At 41.5% G+C, this 22994-nt stretch overlaps 1 protein-coding gene across 4 annotated transcripts in view; it reads right to left on the bottom strand.

Annotated features, from left to right (window-relative positions):
* invs (inversin) overlaps positions 1–22994 on the bottom strand; it is a 249468-nt gene that overhangs the window by 18786 nt on the left and 207688 nt on the right. For all 4 annotated transcript variants that reach the window (XM_073054266.1, XM_073054268.1, XM_073054267.1 and 1 more), the window contains 2 exons: positions 15437–15672; positions 15062–15142 (listed from right to left, as the gene is read on the bottom strand). In XM_073054266.1, the coding sequence (XP_072910367.1) occupies positions 15062–15142; positions 15437–15672 (317 nt within the window). The remainder of the gene's footprint in view (positions 1–15061; positions 15143–15436; positions 15673–22994) is intronic.

A 22994-nucleotide genomic window follows, 5' to 3' on the forward strand; every position in this document is an offset into this window, starting at 1 on the left:
CCATCCTCAGCTGAGCGCACTATTATGCCCCCGCCAATGGCCACCGGTAATGCGACCCCGTGGACTGGGGCCTGTTCTTCTCAGCAGAGACTCGGACTTCACAACAGCAGCAGCAATAAAGAAGGCCTTTCTGGAGATTTCCAGATGTTCCTCCGTGCTCCCACGTCCGTTTTTCATTAGATTAGGATCGCGCACGGCACCCCGCTTAACAAATAACAGATGCTAACTCTGGAGTGGCCGCTGCAAACTGCGTCGCGCCGCCATCTTGGGGGTTGTCAATGCATTCCATGATAATATAGAAATAAATAAATTACAGAAAGTAACAGTCATAGTCTAACCCACTCATTTTTGGAATCAAACTGGTGAACCTCCTCTGCACTACTTCCAAAGCTAGTATATCCTTCCTCAAGTAAGGAGACCAGAACTGTATGCAGTTCTCCAGGTGTGGCCTCACCAGTACCCTGTACAGTTGCAACATAACCTCCCTGCTCCTAAATTCAATCCCTCTAGCAATGGAGACCAACATTCCATTTGCCTTCTTGATAGCCTGCTGCAATTTTTTACCATTTAAATAATAATCTGCTCTTCCATTTTTCCTTCCGGTGGATGACCTCTCATTTACCAACATTGTATTCGATATGTCAGACCCCTGCCCACTCACTTAACCTATCTATATCTCTCTCTGCAGACCCTCCGTATCTTCTGCACAATTTACTTTTCCACTCAATTTAATGTCATCAGCAAACTTAGATACTCTAAACTCGGTCCCCTCTTCCAGATCGCTAATGTATATCATGAACAATTGTGGGCCCAGCACTGACCCCTGAGGCACACTGCTCAGCACTGGTTGCCAACCAGAATAACAACCTGTATCCCAACTCTCTGCTTTCTATTGGTTAACCAAATCTATCCATGCTAATACATCACCCCCAACTCTATGCATCCTTATCTTATGGATGTCTTTTATGTGACAACTTCTTGAACGCCTTCTGGAAATCCAAGTAAATAATGTCCATCTGTCCCCTCTATCCACTGCACTTGTTGTATCCTCAAAGAACCCCAAAGTTTGTCAAACAGGACCTGCCTTTGCTGAATCCATGCTGCGTCTGCCTGATGGATCCATTTCTTTCCAGATGCCTCGCTATTTCTTCTTTAATTATAGCTTCAAGCATTTTCCCAACTACAGATGTTAAACTAACTGGCCTTGTTACCTGCCTTTTGCCTACATCCTCTTTTGAACAGTGGCGTGACATTCCCTTATTCCAATCTGCCGAGACTTGCCCAGAGGATTTTGGTAAATTATCACCAAAGCCTCAACTATAACTTCTGCCATTTCTTTCGGTACCTTGGGATGCATTCCATCAGGACCAGGGGACTTCTCTATCTCTTGGCCCACAAGTTTGCTCAGCACTAACTCTTTAGTGATGGCTATTGTATCGAGGTCCTCACCTCCTATCATATCCATATCATCTCTCTTTGGTACATTAGACGTGTCCTCCACCGTGAAAACCAACACAACATAGTCATTGAAAGCCTTGACCATTTCCTCATTACCCAATATCAATGACCCCTTCTCGTCCTCCAAGGGATTCACTCTGGCCACCCCTTTCCACTTCATATAATTACAGAAACTCTTATTATCCATTTTTATATTTTGTGCTAGTTCATTTTCATAATCTAGCTTCCCTTTCTTTATTACTCGCTTAGTGGCTCTTTGTTGTTTTTTAAAGTTTTCCCAGTTTTCCAGTTTCCCACTACTCTTGGCAACTTCTTATGCATGAGATTTTAGTTTTATGCCCTCCTTTATTTCCTTCGTTATCCATTTCTAGCTTTCTCCACCCTTACTGTCCTTGCATAGGTTACAGGAAGATAATGAGGGAGCATATTGATGTGACTGCTCTCAGAGCCGATAAGGACTTGATGAGCCTCTTACTAAGAAAATAAGCGATTTATGATCTTGGAGGATTTTGATAAAGGAGAATGTGCTTTCACAGCAGAAGACGTTGTAACTGGAGAACATAAAGACTTTATATCTGGAGTATTGTGTGCAGTTTTGGTCTCCAAATTTGAGGAAGGACATTCTTGCTATTGAGGGAGTGCAGCGTAGGTTCACAAGGTTAATTCCTGGAATGGCGGGACTGTCATATGTTGAAAGATTGGAGCGACTGGGCTTGTATACACTAGAATTTAGAAGAATGAGAGGAGATTTGATTGAAACATATAAGATTATTAAGGGATTGGACACGCTGGAGGCAGGAAGCATGTTCCCACTGATGGGTGAGTCCAGAACTAGAGGCCACAGTTTAAGAATAAAGGGTAGGCCATTTAGAACAGAGATGCAGAAAAACGTTTTCACCCAGAGAGTGGTGGATATATGGAATGCTCTGCCCCAGAAGGCAGTGGAGACCAAGTCTCTGGATGCTTTCAAGAGAGAGTTAGATAGAGCTCTTATAGATGGCGGGGTCAAGGGATATGGGGAGAGGGCAGGAACTGGGTACTGATTGTCTATGATCAGCCATGATCACAGTGAATGGCAGTGCTGGCTAGAAGGACCGAATGGCCTATTCCTGCACCTACTGTCTATTGTCTATTGACACTCGTGGACAAGTGTGTCCCTACAAAATCATTCATAGTCTTTGCCAACCAGAAGCCTTGGATGAATCAATAGATCTACAATCTGCAGAGGGCTCGTTAAGGCAGGATTGGTAACTCAGGAAAGTACAAGTAGTCCAAGTACAGCCTCTGGAAAGCCACCTCATATGCGAAATGGCAATTGCAGAGTGATCCCAAATCACAGAAGGATGTTCAACGTCTGTGGCAGGGCGTGAGTCTCATCACCTCTTATAAAGCAAAACCAAGCAACATAAATGACAACAAGGTTTCGCTCTCAGATGACCCCAATGCCTTTTCCAACAGAACATGGAGGCACCTTCACGAATGACTCGGTGATTTAAAAGTCTGAAGCTGATGTGAGAGCATCCTTCAGAAGGGTGAACCCACAGAAAGCAACTGGCAGGGATGGGGTACCGGGCTGAGTACTGAAGATCTGTGTTAATCAACTGCCTGGACTGTTTACTGACATCTTCAACCTCTTGCTTCAGCAGTCTGAGGTACCCACCTACTTCGAGCAAACTTCAATCATACTGGTGCCCAAGAAGAATGTGGTAACAATGACTATCATCCACTTATCTCCACTATGATGAAGTGTTTTAAGTGGTTCGTCATGAAGCATATCGACTCCTGTCTGAGAAGTGACTTGGATCTGCTCCAATCTGGCTCCCGTCACAACACAGCAACAGCAGATGCCATTTCATTAGCTCTTCACTCAGCTCTAGAACATCCGGACAATGAAGATGCTTACGTCAGAATGCTCTTCATTGACTACAGCTCAGTTTTCAACACCATTGTCCCCTCAAAACTAATCACTAATCTCCTAGACCTAGGCCTCAATCCCTCCTACGTAACTAAATCCTTGATTTCCTCACTTGCAGATCTCAGTCAGTATGGATTGGCAACACCATCTCCTTCATAATCACCAGCAACACAGGTGCACCACAACGCTATGTGCTTAGCCCGCTGCTCCAATCACTTTATACTCATGGCTGTGTGGCTAAGTGCAAGTCCAATGTCATACTTGCATTTGCTGATAATGCCGCTATTGTTGATGAAATCATAGTTGGTGACGAATTAGTGTCCGGAAGGAGGTTGAAAATCTGGTTGAATGGTTCCAGAACAACCACCTCTCACTCAACGTCAGCAAAACCAAAGAACTGATTATTGACTACAAGAGGGAGAAGCCAGAGGTCCATGAGCCAGCCCTCATTAGGGGATCGGAGGTGGAAAGGGTCAGTAATTTAAATTCCTTGGCATTACCATATCAAGCTCTGTCCTGAGACTAGCACATATGCGCCAGCACAAAAAATGTACCACAGTGCTTCTAACTTCTTAGAGATTTGCGTAGATTTGGCATTTCATCTGAAACTGATGGAGAAGAGCATCCTGACTGGGTGCATCACACCTGGTACGGAAACATCAATGCCCAGGAATGGAGAAGTTGACAAAAAGTGGTGGATACAGCCAAGTCCATCACAGGCAAAACCCTCCTCATTATTGAGCACATTTACAAGGAGTGATGTCACAAGATAGCAGCATCCATCATCATCAAGGACCCCCATAATCCAAGGCCACGCTCTCTTCTCGCTACCACCATTAGCAAGAAGTACAGGCACCTTAGGTCCCGACACCACAACATTCAGGAACAATTATTACTCTAATTCATCAGGCTCCTGATCCAGTGTGGATAACTTTACTCAACTTAACTCTGAACAGATTCCACTACCTATAGACTTTCAAGGACTCTACACCTCATCTTCTATTGTTTATTTACTTTGTTCCATTTTTTTTATTTGCACATTGGTTGTCAGTTTTTGTTTGTGTGTAGTTTTTCATTGATTCTATTATATTTCTCTATTCAACTGTGAATGCCTGCAAGAAAATGATCTGAAGGTAGTACATGGGGCATAGAGGTACTTTCATAATATACTTGCTTTGAAATCTTATTGTTGAACCAACCAGCAAAGTCCTAATCATTAGTTTAGCAATACTATAACCACTCTGGCCATCTTGGGATAAAATGGACTTTGTTTTTACGTTCTAATTGTGTTCTCTTGTAAGAGTGAATATAGTTAATTTATGTATTTTGTGAATGCTGCAAGTGAATTTTTCATTGCACCTGTGTGTACAAGTACTTGTTGATATGACAATAAATTCAACTTCGAAATGAGAAATTTCTTTATGCAAAGGCTGGTGAACATTTAGAATTGCCTGGACAACTATGGAATCTCAGTTTTTGTATTCATTCAATTCAGAAACTGATACATTCCAGGCAGAAAGGGATACAAGTGTTAAGGGAATAGGACTAGAAAATAGTGCTGAGGTAGAAGATGATGTTAATTGAATAGTAGAGCAGGCTCGAAGGACTGCATGGTATACATTCCCTCCTGTTATGTACTCAGCAAGTCAGTCGGAATCTGTGTCTCTATAGATGCTGTTTGGTCTGCTGAGCAATTCCCGTTTTTGCTTAGATTGCCAGGATATGACTTTTGTCATTCCAAGTGTTAGATGGCAGGAATTTGAAACAAATTACATTGACTGATCTACCAACCTGCAAATACTATTAACAGAAAGCACGCCCACAGTGAATTCAGTTACTAAGAAACATGTCAAGATACCATCTCCCATGTGATAAATAAATACGACACAAGTTACATTTTGCCACTTTCAGTTACACAAACTTAAAGCACTTCCCCATTTACAGCAAATAGTTGGATAGCATTCCACCCCTGCAGCACCCACATGCAAAGTAATAATTAATCATAAATTTGACTTATGAATCAACTAACCTGATTTGTTGCCCCAGTGCATCAAGCGAATGTTTCATCCCTAGCGACAGTAACAATTGAAAGCAGATTTCTGGGATACCCTGGGGGTTTTTAAACCGTTCAGCAGAAATGAGAAAATCTAATTGCTATATAAATGGCATGTGCTATTAAATACAATTGGTAGCTTCTCTTTAGTCTTTCATTAGTGGCCTTATTAACACCTGAAGGTAATGACAGCTTGGTGCGGGGCAGATCAGATTAGCTTGACCTTATATTATCTAGTACTGTGCAAACTGATAAATAGTGAAACATTCAATAATAAAATCAAATATTTAAGGCCCAAATGAATCAGAATGAAATCAAAATGACCTACAGTATATGAAACGGTGCATATGCAACAAAAAGTAATGCAGAATTTCCCAATTTATATGTCAAACAGATTATTATTGAACAATTGTTCTCAGTCTAGTCAGATGTTGTTAACAACAGTGAGAAGCTAAATAACAAAATATATAGAATAATGTTGCCGCATCTGCCTAACTGAAATATATTTGCTTTGAACTGTGGAGTTCATGTCTAAAGGTATCCAGATACACAGATCACTGGAAGTTAACGTGCTGGTACTGCCAGCATAAAAGAAGGCTGTACGTTAAAATCTGAGTGCAAGCAAGGGGTCACAGTGCTCCTATTATATAGGCCTTGCTGGGCCTATATGTAAAATATTATGCAGCAGTTTTATCTCTCTAACTAAGTAAGGTTGTACTTGCAATATAACGAACACAGTGAGGTTCACTGGACCGATTTCTGGAATGGTGTGTTTGTCATAGGAAAAGAAATTAAGCAGACTAGACCTATGTTTTCTGGAGTTAGAAGACTGAAAAGTAAATTCATTGAATTATAAATGAATATACATATGGAGTCAATTTTGTCAGTGGTATTGTCATTGGCTTATTATAGTCATATGTACCAAGATACAATGTTTGTCCAGCAGACCGTTTAAAGACATCAAACCATTACACAGTGCATTGAGCTAGAATAAGGTAAAATAATAACAATGCAGAACAAAGTGTAAAAGGTACTGAAAAAATGCAGTACAGGTAAACGATAAAGGCAAGATCACAATGAGGTAGATAGTGAAGCCGAGTGGAGACCCGTTCAACACTCTGATAATGGTGCGATAGAAGCTAACCTGGGTCTGGTGATAATGTGCTTTTAAGTTTTTGTCTAATCTGCTCAATTGGAGGGTGGAGAAAAGATAATGTCTGGGGTGGGTGGGGTCTTTGATTTTGCTGGCTGCATCACTGAGGCAGCAGGATGTATAGATGGAGTCCACAGGGAGGAGGCTGAGCTCTGTCCACAACTCTACAGCTTCTTGCAGGCTCGAGAAGAGCAATTGCCATACCAAGCCGCTGTGCATCCGACAGAATGCTTTCTATGGTGCATAGATAACAAGTGGTAAGAGTTGATGGAATATGTTACATTTCTTTAGTCTCCTGAGGAAGTAGTGGCTTTAATAGCCGTGACATCAAAATGGTCAAAGCAGCTTCATGGTCATACCTAGGAACTTGAACCTCTCAACCTCAACGCCATAGGATGTAAACAGGAGCACGTACACCACCCACCTTTCTGAAGTCAATGATCAGCTAGCTCTTTTGTTGCCACTGAGAGAAAAGTTGTTGTCAGGACACCAAAATCAGAATGTGTTAAATTGTTGTAAGTCTCTACTGTAGGGGACTGCAGAGATTTCATTGCAGAGTATATTCAAGACAAATCAATATATGTGTAAGTGCCACAGGAGTCAAAGAAGAATATACAGAGGTAAAGGATCAGTCCTGATCTGAATCAGCAGGAGAGCCTGATTCAAGGGACTGAATGCTTTTCCTCTTAACGATATTTATTTAATTAGACAAGTACTATCTGTCTTATAATAATAGGAACCAGAACATATACACTACTACTACAAATTTATCAAAAAATACTGAAGCTCTAAAGGTTCACTGCAAAAGTACTGTTTTTACTGAGGCAATCCATCAATTAAGGATGTCTTGCTTCCGCACCAACTTGTGGGCTCTGAGGTAGCTAATAAAGCCAACATGGGACCTAAAGACTCTCACACAGGTGGGTAGGAATTATTTGATACAGCAGACAGATTCTTAGTTTGGAAGCATGCTTTTCCACCATTTACACTTAGCTTATGTGCTTCCAACACATTTATTCCTGGCTCTCAATGCTTCCCAAAATGTTCTTTTTCCACTTAGAAGTGACAATGGATCAGTGTTTTCACAATTCAGTAAGGATTTTACACTTTGAATGGAAAATCTTACAAGAAATAGTGGTTACAGCCCATTTAATCAAGGGCAAAGCTCTCCCCACCATTGAGAACATCTGCACTAAACATTGTTGCAGGAAAGCAGCATCCATCATCAAGCACCCTACTACCCAGAGTGTGCTACTTCTCACTGCTGCCACCAGCAAGAAAGTACAGGAGCCTCAGGACTCAGACCACCCGGTTCAGCAACGTTATTACCCCTCAACCATCAGCCTCTTGAACCAAAGAGGATTACTTCACTCACCCCATCACTGAAAATGTTCGCACAACCTATGGACTCACTTTCAAGAACTCTTCATCTAATGTTCTCGACATTTGTTCCTTACTTATTTAGTATTATTATTTCTTTCTTTTTGTATATGCAGAGTTTGTTGCCATTGCACAGTGTTTGAATGCCCCAGTTGGTGTGGTCTTTCATTGATTCTATTATGGTTATTATTCTATTACAGATTTATTGAGTATGCCCACAAGAAATGGATCTCGGGGTTGTATATGGTTACAAGAACTTTGATAATCAATTTACTTTGAACTTTTTAAACGAGGCATTGAGGACATCCTTTAATCTTTTCCCCTGAGCTCCAGGATTCTCCTGCTATTGGAGAGCTCAGGTCAGAGCAACCATTTCAGGGATGTGAATGACATAGACTACATTTCGGAGACCTCCGTGGAGATGTTGGCCTGTGACAGTTCACTGGCATTAGTTTGCTTATCATATAGATCTAGGCTTCTTGCTTCTTTACAGTGTAGTAGGAAGACATTTCTGTCCATCAGTTCTAAGCTGGCTCACAGATCAATCCCATCCCCACATTCATTTTCCTGACAGCCTGTTATTATATTCCCATCAACACCATGCAGCAGGGACAATTGACAATTTACAGGCCTTTAGGATGTGGGTGGAAACCAAAGCACAAGGAAAACTAGCAGCTGTGTACAGAAGGTCCAAACCCAAGTCCAAACCTGCTTTTGGACAACACCAGGATGTGGCATCAAGATAATTCCCCTAGGCTACACACTAATCATGAAACCCCAAAGATGTTAAAACCAGTTATGAGTAGATATGACATACTGAAATCTGATATGTACATTGCTTCTTCTGTTTTGTGGAACTGAATGCTGAGAGATGAGAACAAAAGTCAATAAAAACACTTGCACAGGTTTTACACTAAAAAGGGAGAAATCCTTTAAAATTTGGGATTTGTTTTTTTAAAAAAAAATTCTGCTTTCTCCTACGAATAAATCCTAAATTACAAACTAGATCCATCAATAGCCATAAGACGACATTCACTTAAATATTCCATATCTTTATTAAAACATTATCTTACATTTAAGTAAAAAAAGTAAAAATTCATACCTAATTAATCGTTTCATCTTAAAGTGATGCATAATCTGGACCCAGCCACTGCCTAAAATAACACTTTGTGGCCCACACTAACACATATTTATTCTGTATCTTTGGCTCATCCTCCACTTTTACACAGTAGGTAACTGGCTAGGCAGAGCAGACTCTGTGCAGTGAGCAGACTGTGCAGTGAGCGGGCCCTGTGCAGTGAACAGGCCCTGAGCAGTGAACGGGCCCTGTGCAGTGAGCGGGCCCTGAGCAGTGAGAGGGCCCTGTGCAGTGAGCTGGCTCTGTGCAGTGAGCGGGCCCTGTGCAGTGAGCGGGCCCTGTGCAGTGAGCGGGCCCTGAGCAGTGAGAGGGCCCTGTGCAGTGAGCGGGCACTGTGCAGTGAGCGGACTGTGCAGTGAGAGGGCCCTGAGCAGTGAGCGGGCCCCGTGCAGTGAGCGGGCCCCGTGCAGTGAGCGGGCCCCGAGCAGTGAGCGGACTCTGTGCAGTGAGCGGACTGTGCAGTGAGAGGGCTCTGTGCAGTGAGCGGGCCCTGTGCAGTGAGCGGGCCCTGTGCAGTGAGCGGGCCCTGAGCAGTGAGAGGGCCCTGTGCAGTGAGCGGGCACTGTGCAGTGAGCGGACTGTGCAGTGAGAGGGCCCTGAGCAGTGAGCGGGCCCCGTGCAGTGAGCGGGCCCCGTGCAGTGTGCGGGCCCCGAGCAGTGAGCGGACTCTGTGCAGTGAGCGGACTGTGCAGTGAGAGGGCTCTGTGCAGTGAGCGGGCCCTGTGCAGTGAGCGGGCCCTGAGCAGTGAGCGGACTCTGTGCAGTGAGAGGGCCCTGTGCAGTGAGCGGACTGTGCAGTGAGCGGGCTCTGTGCAGTGAGCGGGCCCTGAGCAGTGAGCGGGCACTGAGCAGTGAGCGGGCCCTGAGCAGTGAGCAGACTGTGCAGTGAGCGGACTGTGCAGTCAGCGGGCTCTGTGCAGTGAGCGGGCCCTGAGCAGTGAGCGGGCACTGAGCAGTGAGCGGGCCCTGTGCAGTGAGCAGACTCTGTGCAGTGAGCGGGCTCTGTGCAGTTGCGGGCTCTGTGCAGTCAGCGGACTCTGTGCAGTCAGCGGACTCTGTGCAGTGAGCGGGCACTGTGCAGTGAGCGGGCCCTGAGCAGTGAGCGGGCTCTGTGCAGTGAGCGGGCCCTGAGCAGTGAGCGGGCCCTGAGCAGTGAGCGGGCCCTGAGCAGTGAGCGGGCTCTGTGCAGTGAGCGGACTCTGTGCAGTGAGCGGGCTCTGAGCAGTGAGCGGGCCCTGAGCAGTGAGCGGGCCCTGAGCAGTGAGCGGGCCCTGAGCAGTGAGCGGGCTCTGTGCAGTGAGCGGACTCTGTGCAGTGAGCGGGCTCTGTGCAGTGAGCGGGCTCTGTGCAGTGAGCGGGCTCTGAGCAGTGAGCGGGCCCTGAGCAGTGAGCGGGCCCTGAGCAGTGAGCGGGCCCTGAGCAGTGAGCGGACTCTGTGCAGTGAGTGGACTTTGTGCAGTGAGCAGGCTCTGTGCAGTGTAGCACAAAGCCTTGACCTTAAGCTCCTTTGATGGTTTACTGGTTATCACTGGTTCTAAATGTCTGAATGAGACTCTCACAAACTATTCAAATTAATAGATTTTAAGTTTTAAATGTTATTTGGGTAATTAAGAAACACAAAATAACCTATGTTGAAATGGAGATGCTAAGTTTAAGATACATAAAGCATTCACCTTTTCCAGAGGACTGATGAACCCATTCTAATGAATGGGATCAGCACTCACTGATGTAAAGCTGAGACATGAAGGTGTTTTATACCTTCTGTCTGAGATGTCACAACTCTGCCATTAGGCGCAATAGTGACCCAAATGCCTTAGTGTCTGACATCCAGCACATCCCAGATTTCTGCCACTATTGCTCAGATGCAGAAGTCGAAGACATGCTGAGTGTGAACAGCTAATGGCTGGAAGTTGCGTATGGAATCACCAGCTATCAGTCAACACAAATTGGCCAACAACTTTATTGGCAGTTTGATGGGTGATTTCCTATTGTTGCAACATAAAGTTACCCCATTTCTTCTCTTTTAGATCTCGTTCACAGAAGATTACACAAAATATTCCTTGCTGGTTTTGCTCTCTGAATATCTAATTCGAGAACCATAATATAAAAAGTCTAGACTCAATGAATGACTTGAGTCTTGAGTCTTCTCAAATTACTTGCTGTGCCTGCATACTAGCCCCTATCCAAAGTACTTGCTGTACCCACATACTAGCCCCTAACCAAATTAATTGTTGTGCCCCAAATTAATTACCCCAAATCAAAATTGCTGATTTATTATCCATCTCAACCCCACTCTCCTGCTTTCTCCCTATAATCTTTGAAAGCCCTATTAATCAAGAACCTATCAACCTCTGCTTTGAATATCCCCAATGACTTGGCCTCTACATCCATTTGTGGCAATAAGTTCCACAGATTTGCCACCCTCTGGCTATAGAAATTCCTCCTCATCTGAGTTCTAAAGGGATATCCTTGTATTGAGGTCGTGCCCTCTGGCCCTAGACTCCCCTACTAAAGGCAACTTCTTGGTTTGAGGTCCCGTCAGCACCTCATGCAATGAGAGGCAGGAAACACCATTGTCCCATCCTTTATTTAAATAGAGCTGCAAAGACAACTAGGAACTACAGGCTGGTGAGCTTTACATCAGTGTTGGGAAAGTTACTGGAAGTGATTTTGTGGGGCAGGATCTACCAGCATTTGGAAAAGGAGGGATTGATAAGGGACTTCAGCAAGGCTTTGTGCACGGAAATTGTGTCATACGAACTTGGCTGAATTTCTTGAAGATTGTTGAGCATATGGTGATAGATGACATTTACATTGACTTTAGCAAGATCTTTGATGAGGTTTCACGAGGTAGGTGGTCAGAAAGGTTTGATTACATGGGATTCAGGGTGAGTTAGCCAACTGGATACAAAATTGGTTTGGTGATGGGAGGCAGAGGGTGGTGAGGGTTGCTGTTCAGATTAGAGTTCTGTGACCAGTTGTGTTGCACAAGGATCAGTGTTCGTCTCCTTTTGTTTATCACCTATATTAATGATTTGGATGAGAAGGTCAGAGCATTTAAAAGACACTTGGCCATGTATATGGATAGGAAGGTTTAGCGGGATATGGACCAATCACAGGCATGTGAGACGAGCTCAGGTAGAGAGCTTGGTCAGCATGGATGAGTTGGGCCGAAGGATCTGTTTCTGTGCTGTCTGATTCTTTAATTCTGTAACATATACACATAACTACATAATGTTATAAGGAGAGTAGCAAAGAGTCACAAACAAGTTAGATTATGAATGAAACTAAAAAATATTGGGAGCTCTGAGAAGAAATTTAAGAAATTGGTCGAAAAGAAACAATCCCTCCTGTACTATCAGTGGATACACATTTCAGGAAAACTTCACAAGAAACATTGTACAAATTAGCTTGTCCCTCGGTTATTTTAAAAGTAAGTACAAATTCAAGTATAATCAATTTATTTCAATTTGAAACTTGCTTAGTTAACCTTAACATAATCTTATTGAATCCACAAAACTGGTTGTTCATAAAAAATCTTGGCTGGGGCATATATTTGAAAGGCCACACCGAAGAAGAAATCTTCGTCAGTTTCTTCCTAATCTCCAGATGATGGAACCATCTTACAGATAGGTTCTGCTTTCTTACAGACCACCGGAAAATCCATAGATGTTTATTTACCAAATATCACTACATTCTCTGTCATGAGATAATATCAATACAACAATATTCATTTAAAATAAAGCTTCATTAATAAGAACAAAACAGCACTCCCGATGTCCTGTAAATTATCTTAAATCTCACTGAATTTTGTTTCTCCAGTCTAATTTATTACAACTCTCACAAATTTTGAACATGACCATTACATTTTCTCTTGAACTTTTCTGCTTTGCCTTTCCACATAACTAAGGTCTCTTATTACTGGGGCCACCCTGATTAATCCTTGCATCCAAAGCCGTTGCATGAATATAAAACTGTAAAGAGACGCAAATGGTCTAACAATCTGACTTTGCTTTCAACTCGTACAAATCTGTCTATTGGAAGGTCCTTTTACCTTGCTATTGTATTAAAAAAAAGATCAAGGAAGAAATTGGTAATGCTCTAAATCCTATATGAGAAAATAAAGAAAGCAGGAGTAGGCCATGCGGTCCTTAGTACCTGTTCCTTCATTAAATAGATCATGGTTGATCTTTTACCTCAGTGCCACTTTCTTGCGCTTAATATCTATAAATCGATGGATCTTTATTGTGAACATACTCAGCATCTAAGCCCTCAGAGCCATCGTTTAATTTTATTTAGAGATAAAACGCAGAACTAGCCCTTCTGGCCCTTTGAGTCGCACCGCCCAGCAACCCCGATTTAACCCTAGTCTAATCATGGGACAATTTACAATGACCCATTAAGCTACTAACTAGTACTTTTTTGTACTGTGTAAAGATACTGGAGCACCCAAAGTAAGCCCACACACACATGAACAAGGACGTACAAACTTGCATACAGAGGACGGTGAATTGAATCTTGAACTCCAACATCATAGCTGTAATAACGTCATGCTAACTGCCATGCTACTGTGGCACTCCATTCTCGGTTAGTGAAAACTAAATATTCACCACTTTCAGGATAAAGGCATTCCTTCTCATCTCCATCTCAATTGGCCAATTCCTGATTTGGAGACCCAAGGTCAAAGGAAATATCACTCTACATCTATTCTTTCAAATTCCATAAACATTTTAAATGCTTCAGTGAGATCACCTGATACTTCTCACCTCAAGAGAGTAGATGTCTCTTCTGCTTAATCTCTCCTCAGAAAATAAACCCTACTATCCCAGGAATCAATCTATCTGGTGAAATTTCATTGCACTCTTGTGTAGGCAGAATATTCAAGATGTAATCTCATGACATCTCCATATTATTTAGTAAAATGTTTCCCCTTCTCAAAAACTCTCACAATAAAGACCAACTTAGTGTTTGTCTTCCTACAGAAGCTTCTGCACCTGTTAGCAGCCCACACTACACCCATCAGCAGCAAACTTCGATCCAAATTCATTAATAGAACATTTCATCAGTTATTTTATTTATATCATATGGTATATTTTTATCCTCAGATCAGTGGTTGAAGTATTACATATGAGTCATATAGTTCTGGGTTCAAGTCTCACCCCAAGATCTGAATAACATTTCAGTGCTCCATTGAGAACCGTCACACTGTTTATGTTACCATTGTTCAACTGAGATATTGAACTGTTCTCTATTTAATAAAGTTCATAACTCCATGGCACTCTTCAAAGAAAAGCAGAGGAATTCCTGAAACAGAGATGACATCTTAATGGCTGGTTAGCAGTCCGGTATATCGAGGACCTGAAAGCACAATGTATTACCAAGACACAGAAGGCAATGGACCAAAAGCAAGCAAGTAGGATTCCTATGGATGAGTACAACGATCAGCACAGGCAGGACCAGAGGGTCCTTTTCACAGCTGTTCATCTCCAACTCTCTGGCAGTACATAACACAATGAAATAGAAATGGTGCAAATGCTCAAGGGAACATGCAGCCACAGCGGAGAGAGAAAATGAGCTAATATTTCATCAGTTCTTATGATCAACCTAAAACAAATCACTTTTCCTCTTCATTGATGCTGCCTGGCCTATTGAGTATTTCCAACACTATTGTCTTTATTTCTTACTTCAGCAACTATGGCATTTTATGCTATATGTAAAGATACTGGAGCATTATATAATGCAAACTCTTTCCTTTTATGCTCTTGTCATTATAAAACAATTTAGCAAGAGCAATATTTGGAACATCCGCTGAGTACAGAATAAACAGTATTGTTTGATGCTTTTTTAAAATTTAGATTGGTGGTTGCAGTAACTTCAAAACATATATTTTCACTCTTGGTGGGATATTTATTAGGCTGTAGCATTGTTGATGCAGCTGGCAATCCAAAATTTTTTAGTACTTACAGGATTTCCGGACAGATACTTGATTATTTCTGAGAGGGAACAATCGTTGTGAATTGTGCCCTTTCTCTTCCTGAGGTTTCCCTGTCAATTAACCAGAAACAAGTAATTAATCCTTCTGTACTCTGTACAAATTCTATAAATAGCTTGTGCTACATTACAATGATGAACAACTCTACTCAGGTACAAAATAATTTATGCATGGCATAAGATCAATATGTCAGCTTGTAGCTGTTCATTTTTAATGTCCAGGACGCTATTCATCATTCAATAGGAATATTGATAATACTTTAACTAGATTCAATCTATTATTTTTCATCCCTCTTTCTAGTACGTGCATAAATGAACCGTGTTATGATGATACTGAAAATGAGTTACCATAAATTTGCTTTAATACTGAGCGCTGCTTCGCTGTCCCAACACCTGAGCTCCCAGAGCTGAATGTCTGGCTGCTTTTCGTGGAAATTACATTCTGGACACTGCTACTTAGAAACTTCCTCCAGGCTACCTGGATGATGAAGGCAGCCATTTCCTGCTTCCACATCTCATCCACGCCATCCCCATTCTGACGTTGCCAATGGAAGAGCAGGAGCAACCTCTTGCGTACTCTGTAACTACAAAAACAGTGCAAATACCGTTCAAAACTTAGGCTGGTACAATACAAAATAGTCCAACATCCAGAAGTAGTACTAAAAATCTAGTAACCCATTTTACTGCTCCCTCTAGTCTGAGCAAGTCACCCTCATTCTTCCACACTGCCTGAAATTCTGGAGCCTTATGGCAGAACTGTTAAACACGTTGATTTGAATCAATACTGCCGTTGATCTATCACAGAGAGAAAAAAAAACTTCTCACAGTACAGCAGATTCAAGCTAAGAAATATCCTGTAAAAGAACAGTTTGGAAAAAAAATCTGGCAAGAGTTGGGGTTCATGGAAGGTTTCTGTAAGGTGATCAAGTATTTTTGGAAACCCTGCCTTACTGCTAAATTACCTGAAGAATCACATTTAGCGAAGCTACAACATTGCCCATGCGTCAGGACCTTATATTGCATCTCTCCATAGAGATAGATTGCAAAGATCATGAAACTGTAAGTGATCCTGACCATGACTTTGAAAACAGTTGCAGGCACTTGTACAAGTTTGCAAGGCGGATTTCAAGCAGTGTTCTCAAAGGCCAAGTTCAAGGAGACAGGCTTGAGGTGTGACTGGCAAAAAAGCACAGCCAGACTTTTTATGGTGTCACTCTTTATGAGCTGTATCCTATTAAGGTCAGAACATAGAGGAAAACTAATAGTGAGAAGAGATACTGGACCTCTGATGCCTGTATTCATGAATCAGAGGGGTATTTTACATTGAAGTTCCCTAGTTCAGTTTTGGAACTGGCATTAATGAAACTCTATAATTTTAAGAGCTTTGCAGCATGGTGCTAGGGAGACAGGTAACATATAGAGAGATATTACATGTACAAATTCTGATGCAAGGACCTATCCAAGTAAATTTGTCACTTTCTTTGGACAATATAGGTTGTATCTAACCAATCTTATTGACTTTTTCGAGCAAGTTACCAAGAAAGTTGATGAAGGCAAGGCAGTGGATGTTGTCTACATGGGCTTTAGTGATGCATTTGACAAAGTCCCGCATGGGATGTTGGTCCAGAAAGTTCAGTCGCTCAGCACTCAAGATGAGGTAGTAAATTGGATTAGACATTGGCTTTGTGGGAGAAGCTAAGGAGTGGTGATAGGTGGGGCTTATCCCTCTGACTTGAGGCCCGTGAATAGTAGAGTGCCACAGGGATTGATGCTGGGTACATTGTTGTTTGTCATCTATATCATTGATCTGGATGATAATGAGGTTAACTGGATCAGCAAATTTGTAGGCGACAACAAGAATGAGGGTGTGGTGGACTATCAGAGCTTGCAGTTGTATTTGGACCAGCTGGAAAAATGGGCTGAAGAAAGACAGATGGAATTTAATGCAGACAAGAGCGAAGTGTAGGACCTACCGGGGTAGGTCTTACACGGTGAATAGCAAGGCACTGAGGAGCGTGGTAGAACAAAATGATCTGGGAATATAGATCCATAATTCATTGAAAGTGGTGTCACATGTAGATAGGTTGTAAAGAAAGCTTTTGGTACATTGGCCTTCATAAATCAGAGAACTGTGTATAGGGGATGTTATGTTGAAGTTGTATAAGACATTGGTGAGGCCTAATTTGGAGTATTGTGTGCAGTTTTGGTCATCTACCTACAGGAAAGATGTAAATAAGGTTGAAAGAGAAAATTTACAAGGATGTTGCTGGCTCTGGAGGATCTGAATTATATGGAAAGATTGAACAGTTTAGGACTGTATTCCTTGGAATGCAGAAGATAGAGAGGAGATTTGAAAGAGGTGTACAAAATTATTGAATTGAATTGAATGATCTTTATTGTCATACATAGGTACAATGAAACTCTGTTTCGCTTCCTCTCAGGTAATCAAACAAAGCAGTAGATAAAAACAAGACAGTAATAGAAAAACAGTATTAAATAGATAAGTAGCAGAAAATAAGTTACAGCAGCACCAGAATGTCCCAGTAATGCACAAAGTGCCGTTAGTGCAAGTATTTGAGTCCTTGTGTGTGCTCACAGTTTCAGTCATTGTTCTGTGGGAGTGGTGTGATGGATATGAGGGGTATAGCTAGGGTAAATACAAGCAGGCTTTTTCCACTGAGGTTGGGTGGGGCTACATCTAGACCATGGGTTAAGGGTGGAAGGTGAAAAGTTTAAGGGGAACATGAGGAAAAACCTCTTCACTCAGAGGGTAGTGGGAGTGTGGAGCGAGCTGTTAGCGCAAGTGGTGCATACGAGCTTGATTTCAATGTTTAAGAGAGGGCTGGATTGGTATATGGAGGGCTATGATTCTGGTGCAGGTCAATGGGAATAGGCAGTTTAAATGACTCGGCACTGACTGGATGGGCTGAAGGTCCTGTTTCTGTGCTGTTCTTCTCTATGACTATGTTAGATATGGTGCCTTCTCCTCCTTTAGCTTCCTTAGCCTATACTTTAACATGCAACATATTACCAAGTACCCCACTTACATTTTTTGGCAATTAATTTTGCATCACAAAATGAATGACATCTCAGAAATGTACTCTGACTGGGTATTTTGGGAAAAACATCAAAATGTAATTTTCACATAGGGTTAGCAATTCCAGTTCATCAATTTAAACAATGGGTCACTTGTATTTCTTAAATGCTCCCTTGGAAAGTAAACTATCCTATCACAAGTTTAAGAGTGGAGTTTCCTTCCCAAACTTTTTTTGATAATCAAAATTATTACAAAAAATTCACTATGCCTAGAGATGTACACACTTAAAACATTATTATATAAAATGTTGTCTGCTGTAGAACTAAATTGTAAAGAAAAATCAGCAAAAATAGAGTTTAAATAAAATTGATATTTCTGATATGAAGTAAACAAATGCAGCAGCAAAACAAGAACCCTGTGAACTATAATGTGATAGGACAGATTTAATGCATATAGCATGCTTGAAAGTTTTAGCCCAAAGATCAAACAAGAACTGACAGGATCTCCCTGGAGCTGTGTAATGCGAAATAAATATCCACTTGAATCATTTCCCTTGTGTTGCTCGCTACTAATCTAAAAATATGAATTGAAAAGCACAGCTGTTCTACTGTGATTTGAAACAAGTGTCTAGAAATCTCTGCAGACATTAATCAATGGATAATAATGAATGCTTTTTTTTACATCTGGTTGCAACATACCAACTGAATAGTCCTGTTTCCATTCTTTGACTGTTCTTATCTAAAATCTATCACAATCTTCTGATCTGCGGCATCATTTAGTTTTGACAAAAAATCATACCATACAGAAACTTAGATCTAACGGTATAATATCAAAGCGGGAACACAGTTCCTGTGTTCTTGTTTGCATGAAAACCAAAATGGGTTCAAGAAGTTTGAGCTTGAAATTGTTTTCCAATAAACTCAGTCATAAAAGTGTAGCTATATGGTGAGTTCAACCTAGGCTGGAAGGTTTACAGTTGTATCTTTCAAATCCAATTAAAGACATCACATAACAGATTAAAAATAATTTTTGTCAAATATTATGAAATTTGAAATTGCACATTTGAACAGTTGGAGTCAACTTGGCTTTGCGTTTGGGAAGTTGTGTTTGATCAATCTTTCAGAGTTCTTTGAAGAAGTAATTTAAAAAAAGGTAGGCGAGGGTAGGGCAGTGGATATTGTCTATTTGGACTTTAGCAAGGCCTCTGACAAAGTTCTGTGTGATAGGCTTGTTTGGAAGGGTAGGTTCCATGGAACCCAAGGAAAACTAGATGGGTGGATTCAAAATCTGCTTGAAGGTAGGAAGCAGAGGGTATTGATTTAAGATTGTTTCTCATAATGGAGGCCTGTAACTAGCACTGTGCCACAGGGCTTAGTATTGGGACCCTTGTTATTCATTATTGATATAAATGATTTGGATATGAATGCATAAGGCTTGATCGGCAAGTTTCTAGATGACATAAAATTAGGTGTTGATAATGAAGAATGGTAATGTAGATTATACAGAGATCTCATTCAGTTCAGGAAGTGGGCTGAGGAGTGGCAAATTTCAATACAGTTAAGTGTCAGATGTTGTAGTATGGAAAGTCAAACCAGAGTAGCACTCTACTCTGAATGCTAGGGCACCAGGGAATTAATGAAGTAGAGGGACCTAGGAATACGAGTACATAGTTCATTGAAAGCAGCATCTTAAGTAGACAGGGTGATGAAAAAGGAATTTAGCACGCTCACCTTCATCAGTCAGGGTAGTAAGTATAGGAGCTGGGGTACTACATTGCAGTTGTGCAAGTCATTGATGACACCACACTTGGGCTACTGTGTAAAGTTTTGGTCACTCTGCTATAGGAAAGACATTGTTATACTGGGAAGAGTGCAGAAAAGGTTTACAAAGACGTTGCCAGGACTAGAAGGCCTGATTTATAGAGAAAGGTTGGCCAGGTTAGGCTTTATTTCTTGAACCGTAGGAGAATGTGGAATGACTTTATAGAAGTGTTTAAACCTATGAAAGGCAGAGATAAGATGGAGACCAAAACTAGGGGCATAGATTCAGGGTGAGGGGGAAAGATTTAAAAGAGACCTGAGGGGCAACATTTTCCATTAAGGGTGGTGAGAATATGGAATGAACTGCCAGAGGAAGTGGTTGAAGCAAGTACAATAGCTTCATTTAAGAAGCCCTTGGATTGGTACATACTGGAGTTCATCCAGTTCCAGCTCCAAATGCTTAACTCAGACTGTCAGAAGCTACAGCTGGATGCACTTCTTGTAGGTGTGGTCTCAGGGACACTGGAGGTCTCCTGCCTTCCCACATCCTGCAAGAGGGGCATTCCACTATCCCGTCTGGCATCCCCATTCCTCCAAATGTGCAGTAAGAAAGAAAGAATAAATAACAAAAAAAATCTACCGACAGCCTACGCCTCTCCTCACTGAAGCTTCAATGACCAAACCTCAATTCCCCACTCTAATATTCTTAAGTCCCAGCACTAATTCCTGTGGAACATCACTGGTCAAACCTGCAAGCCAAGCCAATTTTGAATCCGATCTGCCCTCACACTGTTTACCCAACCTTCTGTTTGTGCCTACTATGAGAGATGTGTCAAATATTTTACAGAAGTCCATGTATACAGCATCTATTGCCTTGCCCTTATTAATAATCTTGATCACCTCCTAAAAAAATTCAATCAAGTTTATGAGAAATGACCATACTAGCACAAAGTCATGCTAACAATTCCTAATAAGACCTTTTTCCAAGATCCTCTCCCCAAGATATATTCTCGATAATTTCTCTACTACTGCTGTCAGCTGCCAATAATTTGCTGGATTATCCCCTTTGCCCTCCTCAGAAGAAGGAACTGATACTGACACAGATCCTGAGTGGATTTGTTCTTTTTCCTGACCATTCATACCTTGCCAATTCAAAGTGATCTTCATCATGATGAAGAAGATAGTGATCTTCATCACTATCCCTCCTTGGAAAAATATCTTCAGTTCAGTTAAGTCTGTTTGCAACTCTTGTTTAAAGGCAGATGCAAAAATATCTTAAGCCCAGCCTTTGTTTCACTCCACTCCATCAACTATTAAGGAATTACTCTGATTCCTAACCTGGGAAGCTGAATACTTCAAGCAGTTTCTCTTTTACTATCAGTACCTGACCTGACATCAAGGCAACCTTGAACATCAGAAAAACTGTAATGGCAGCTAGATGACAACTGAATGTGCTATTGAGTAAGCCCTTGACAGGGTGGAGATGTGCCACAGCTGCCTGTAGAGATCGGCTGACTTCTGTATTTCCAGCCTCACGCCAGAATGATCATGATTTGCATCAGCACAACAAAACACCATAGCAAAGATTTGAGCTGGAAGAAGAACGAGGTTCTCAGAGCATAACACCCGAAGGATATTCTGATGAAAAGGAGAAAGGTGGTGAAAATGGCATATCAACTGTAGACTAAGCATTCATACTGATGCTTCGGCTGCCAAGGATGTCCTAACAGGAGCACGAATACTTCTATTGTTAATACCATGACCATCATTTATACAGCACGTTTAACATTCCAAATATTCTAAAGCCTTTGAAAGAAATTCATAAGGCAAATAACCACAGGTTTCTTCAAACAAGTTAGTTTTAAGGTACACATTAAGGAAGAAATAGTTGAGAGGACAAAGAAAGTTAAGGTGTGAATTCCAGACGTTCTGGCCACAGCCGCTGAATGTGCAGCCAAAAACAGGGAAATGACGAAATCTGGGGGCAACTGAGAGGTTAGGACTGGAGATGCTGATTTTACAACATGTTGTAAGAGTAAAAACAATTAAAACCCGCGGGAGGGGCAAGATAATAGAGATATTTGAAAATAAGGATATTATAAAATTACAGGAATGGGATCATGGCGAGTTTAAAAGATTTGTGGGAAGTGTGGTCCTGATCTTTTTAAAAGCAAGGGAAATGGGACCCAGTACTTAGAAGGAGTGTGAGAAATGGGTCCCAGCAAATTTAAAGAGAGCTCAGGAAGAAGGACCCTTTTAAAGGAGAATGTGTGAAACAGAATTTGGTGAGCCAGATACCAAACCATCAGGATTTTTGAAGAAAGCAGCTTAGTTGGTGTTTTACTGTGCTTCAAAGCTCATCTACTGTGACAGGCAAAGCAGTCTGAATTTTATTAGCTGTTACTTTGATTTATAGTCTCGCAATCATCCTCCTCAGCAGCAGAATGCAATTTTTGAACACTTTCACAGTTTCCTCTCTTGCTATTAGCTTTTAATTTTAATCACCGTGGCTAGTTAAAGATAAATACAAAATTAAACATTACCATCGCTATCACCTGTGATAAAAATTAAATTTGTTCATACATGCCAGGACTGTACTCCCTGAACAACTTGCTGAAATAGTTTACCAATAAAGCTCTAAATGGTTACATTTCTAAGTAATTCAAAAAAAAGGGGAAGAAAATAAATTCTAAACAGCAAAACTAGATTACATACATTGTGCATATTGTACAGTTTCATGTGCATCGCCTCTATGATGCTCTGATAGCTAAGCATTGTGACCTCAAGATGAAATTACACCAGCTTCATAGGTTCATCCCAATACTTACAAAAAGACTATTCAGACAGCCTTGGAGTTCCAGGAATATCTACAACTTTCACACTGGATACCAGAGTCTAGAACACCCACACATCATTTTCTTCCTCTCTTGCTTCAGTTCTCATCTATAATGTTTAAGTAAATACTTCCAAATAAATTTGTTGAGTGATATGCTATACGAGAAATTGATTCTGCAGATTGCTTTTGCCACCTTCATGCCTTTTGGATCCTTTTACTCAACCAAGTGCTTTATTTAGCATTTCATCTCATCACCTTTTGAAATGCTTTCCC

Source organism: Hemitrygon akajei, chromosome 8, assembly GCF_048418815.1.
Source record: "Hemitrygon akajei chromosome 8, sHemAka1.3, whole genome shotgun sequence".
Lineage (NCBI taxonomy): Eukaryota > Metazoa > Chordata > Chondrichthyes > Myliobatiformes > Dasyatidae > Hemitrygon > Hemitrygon akajei.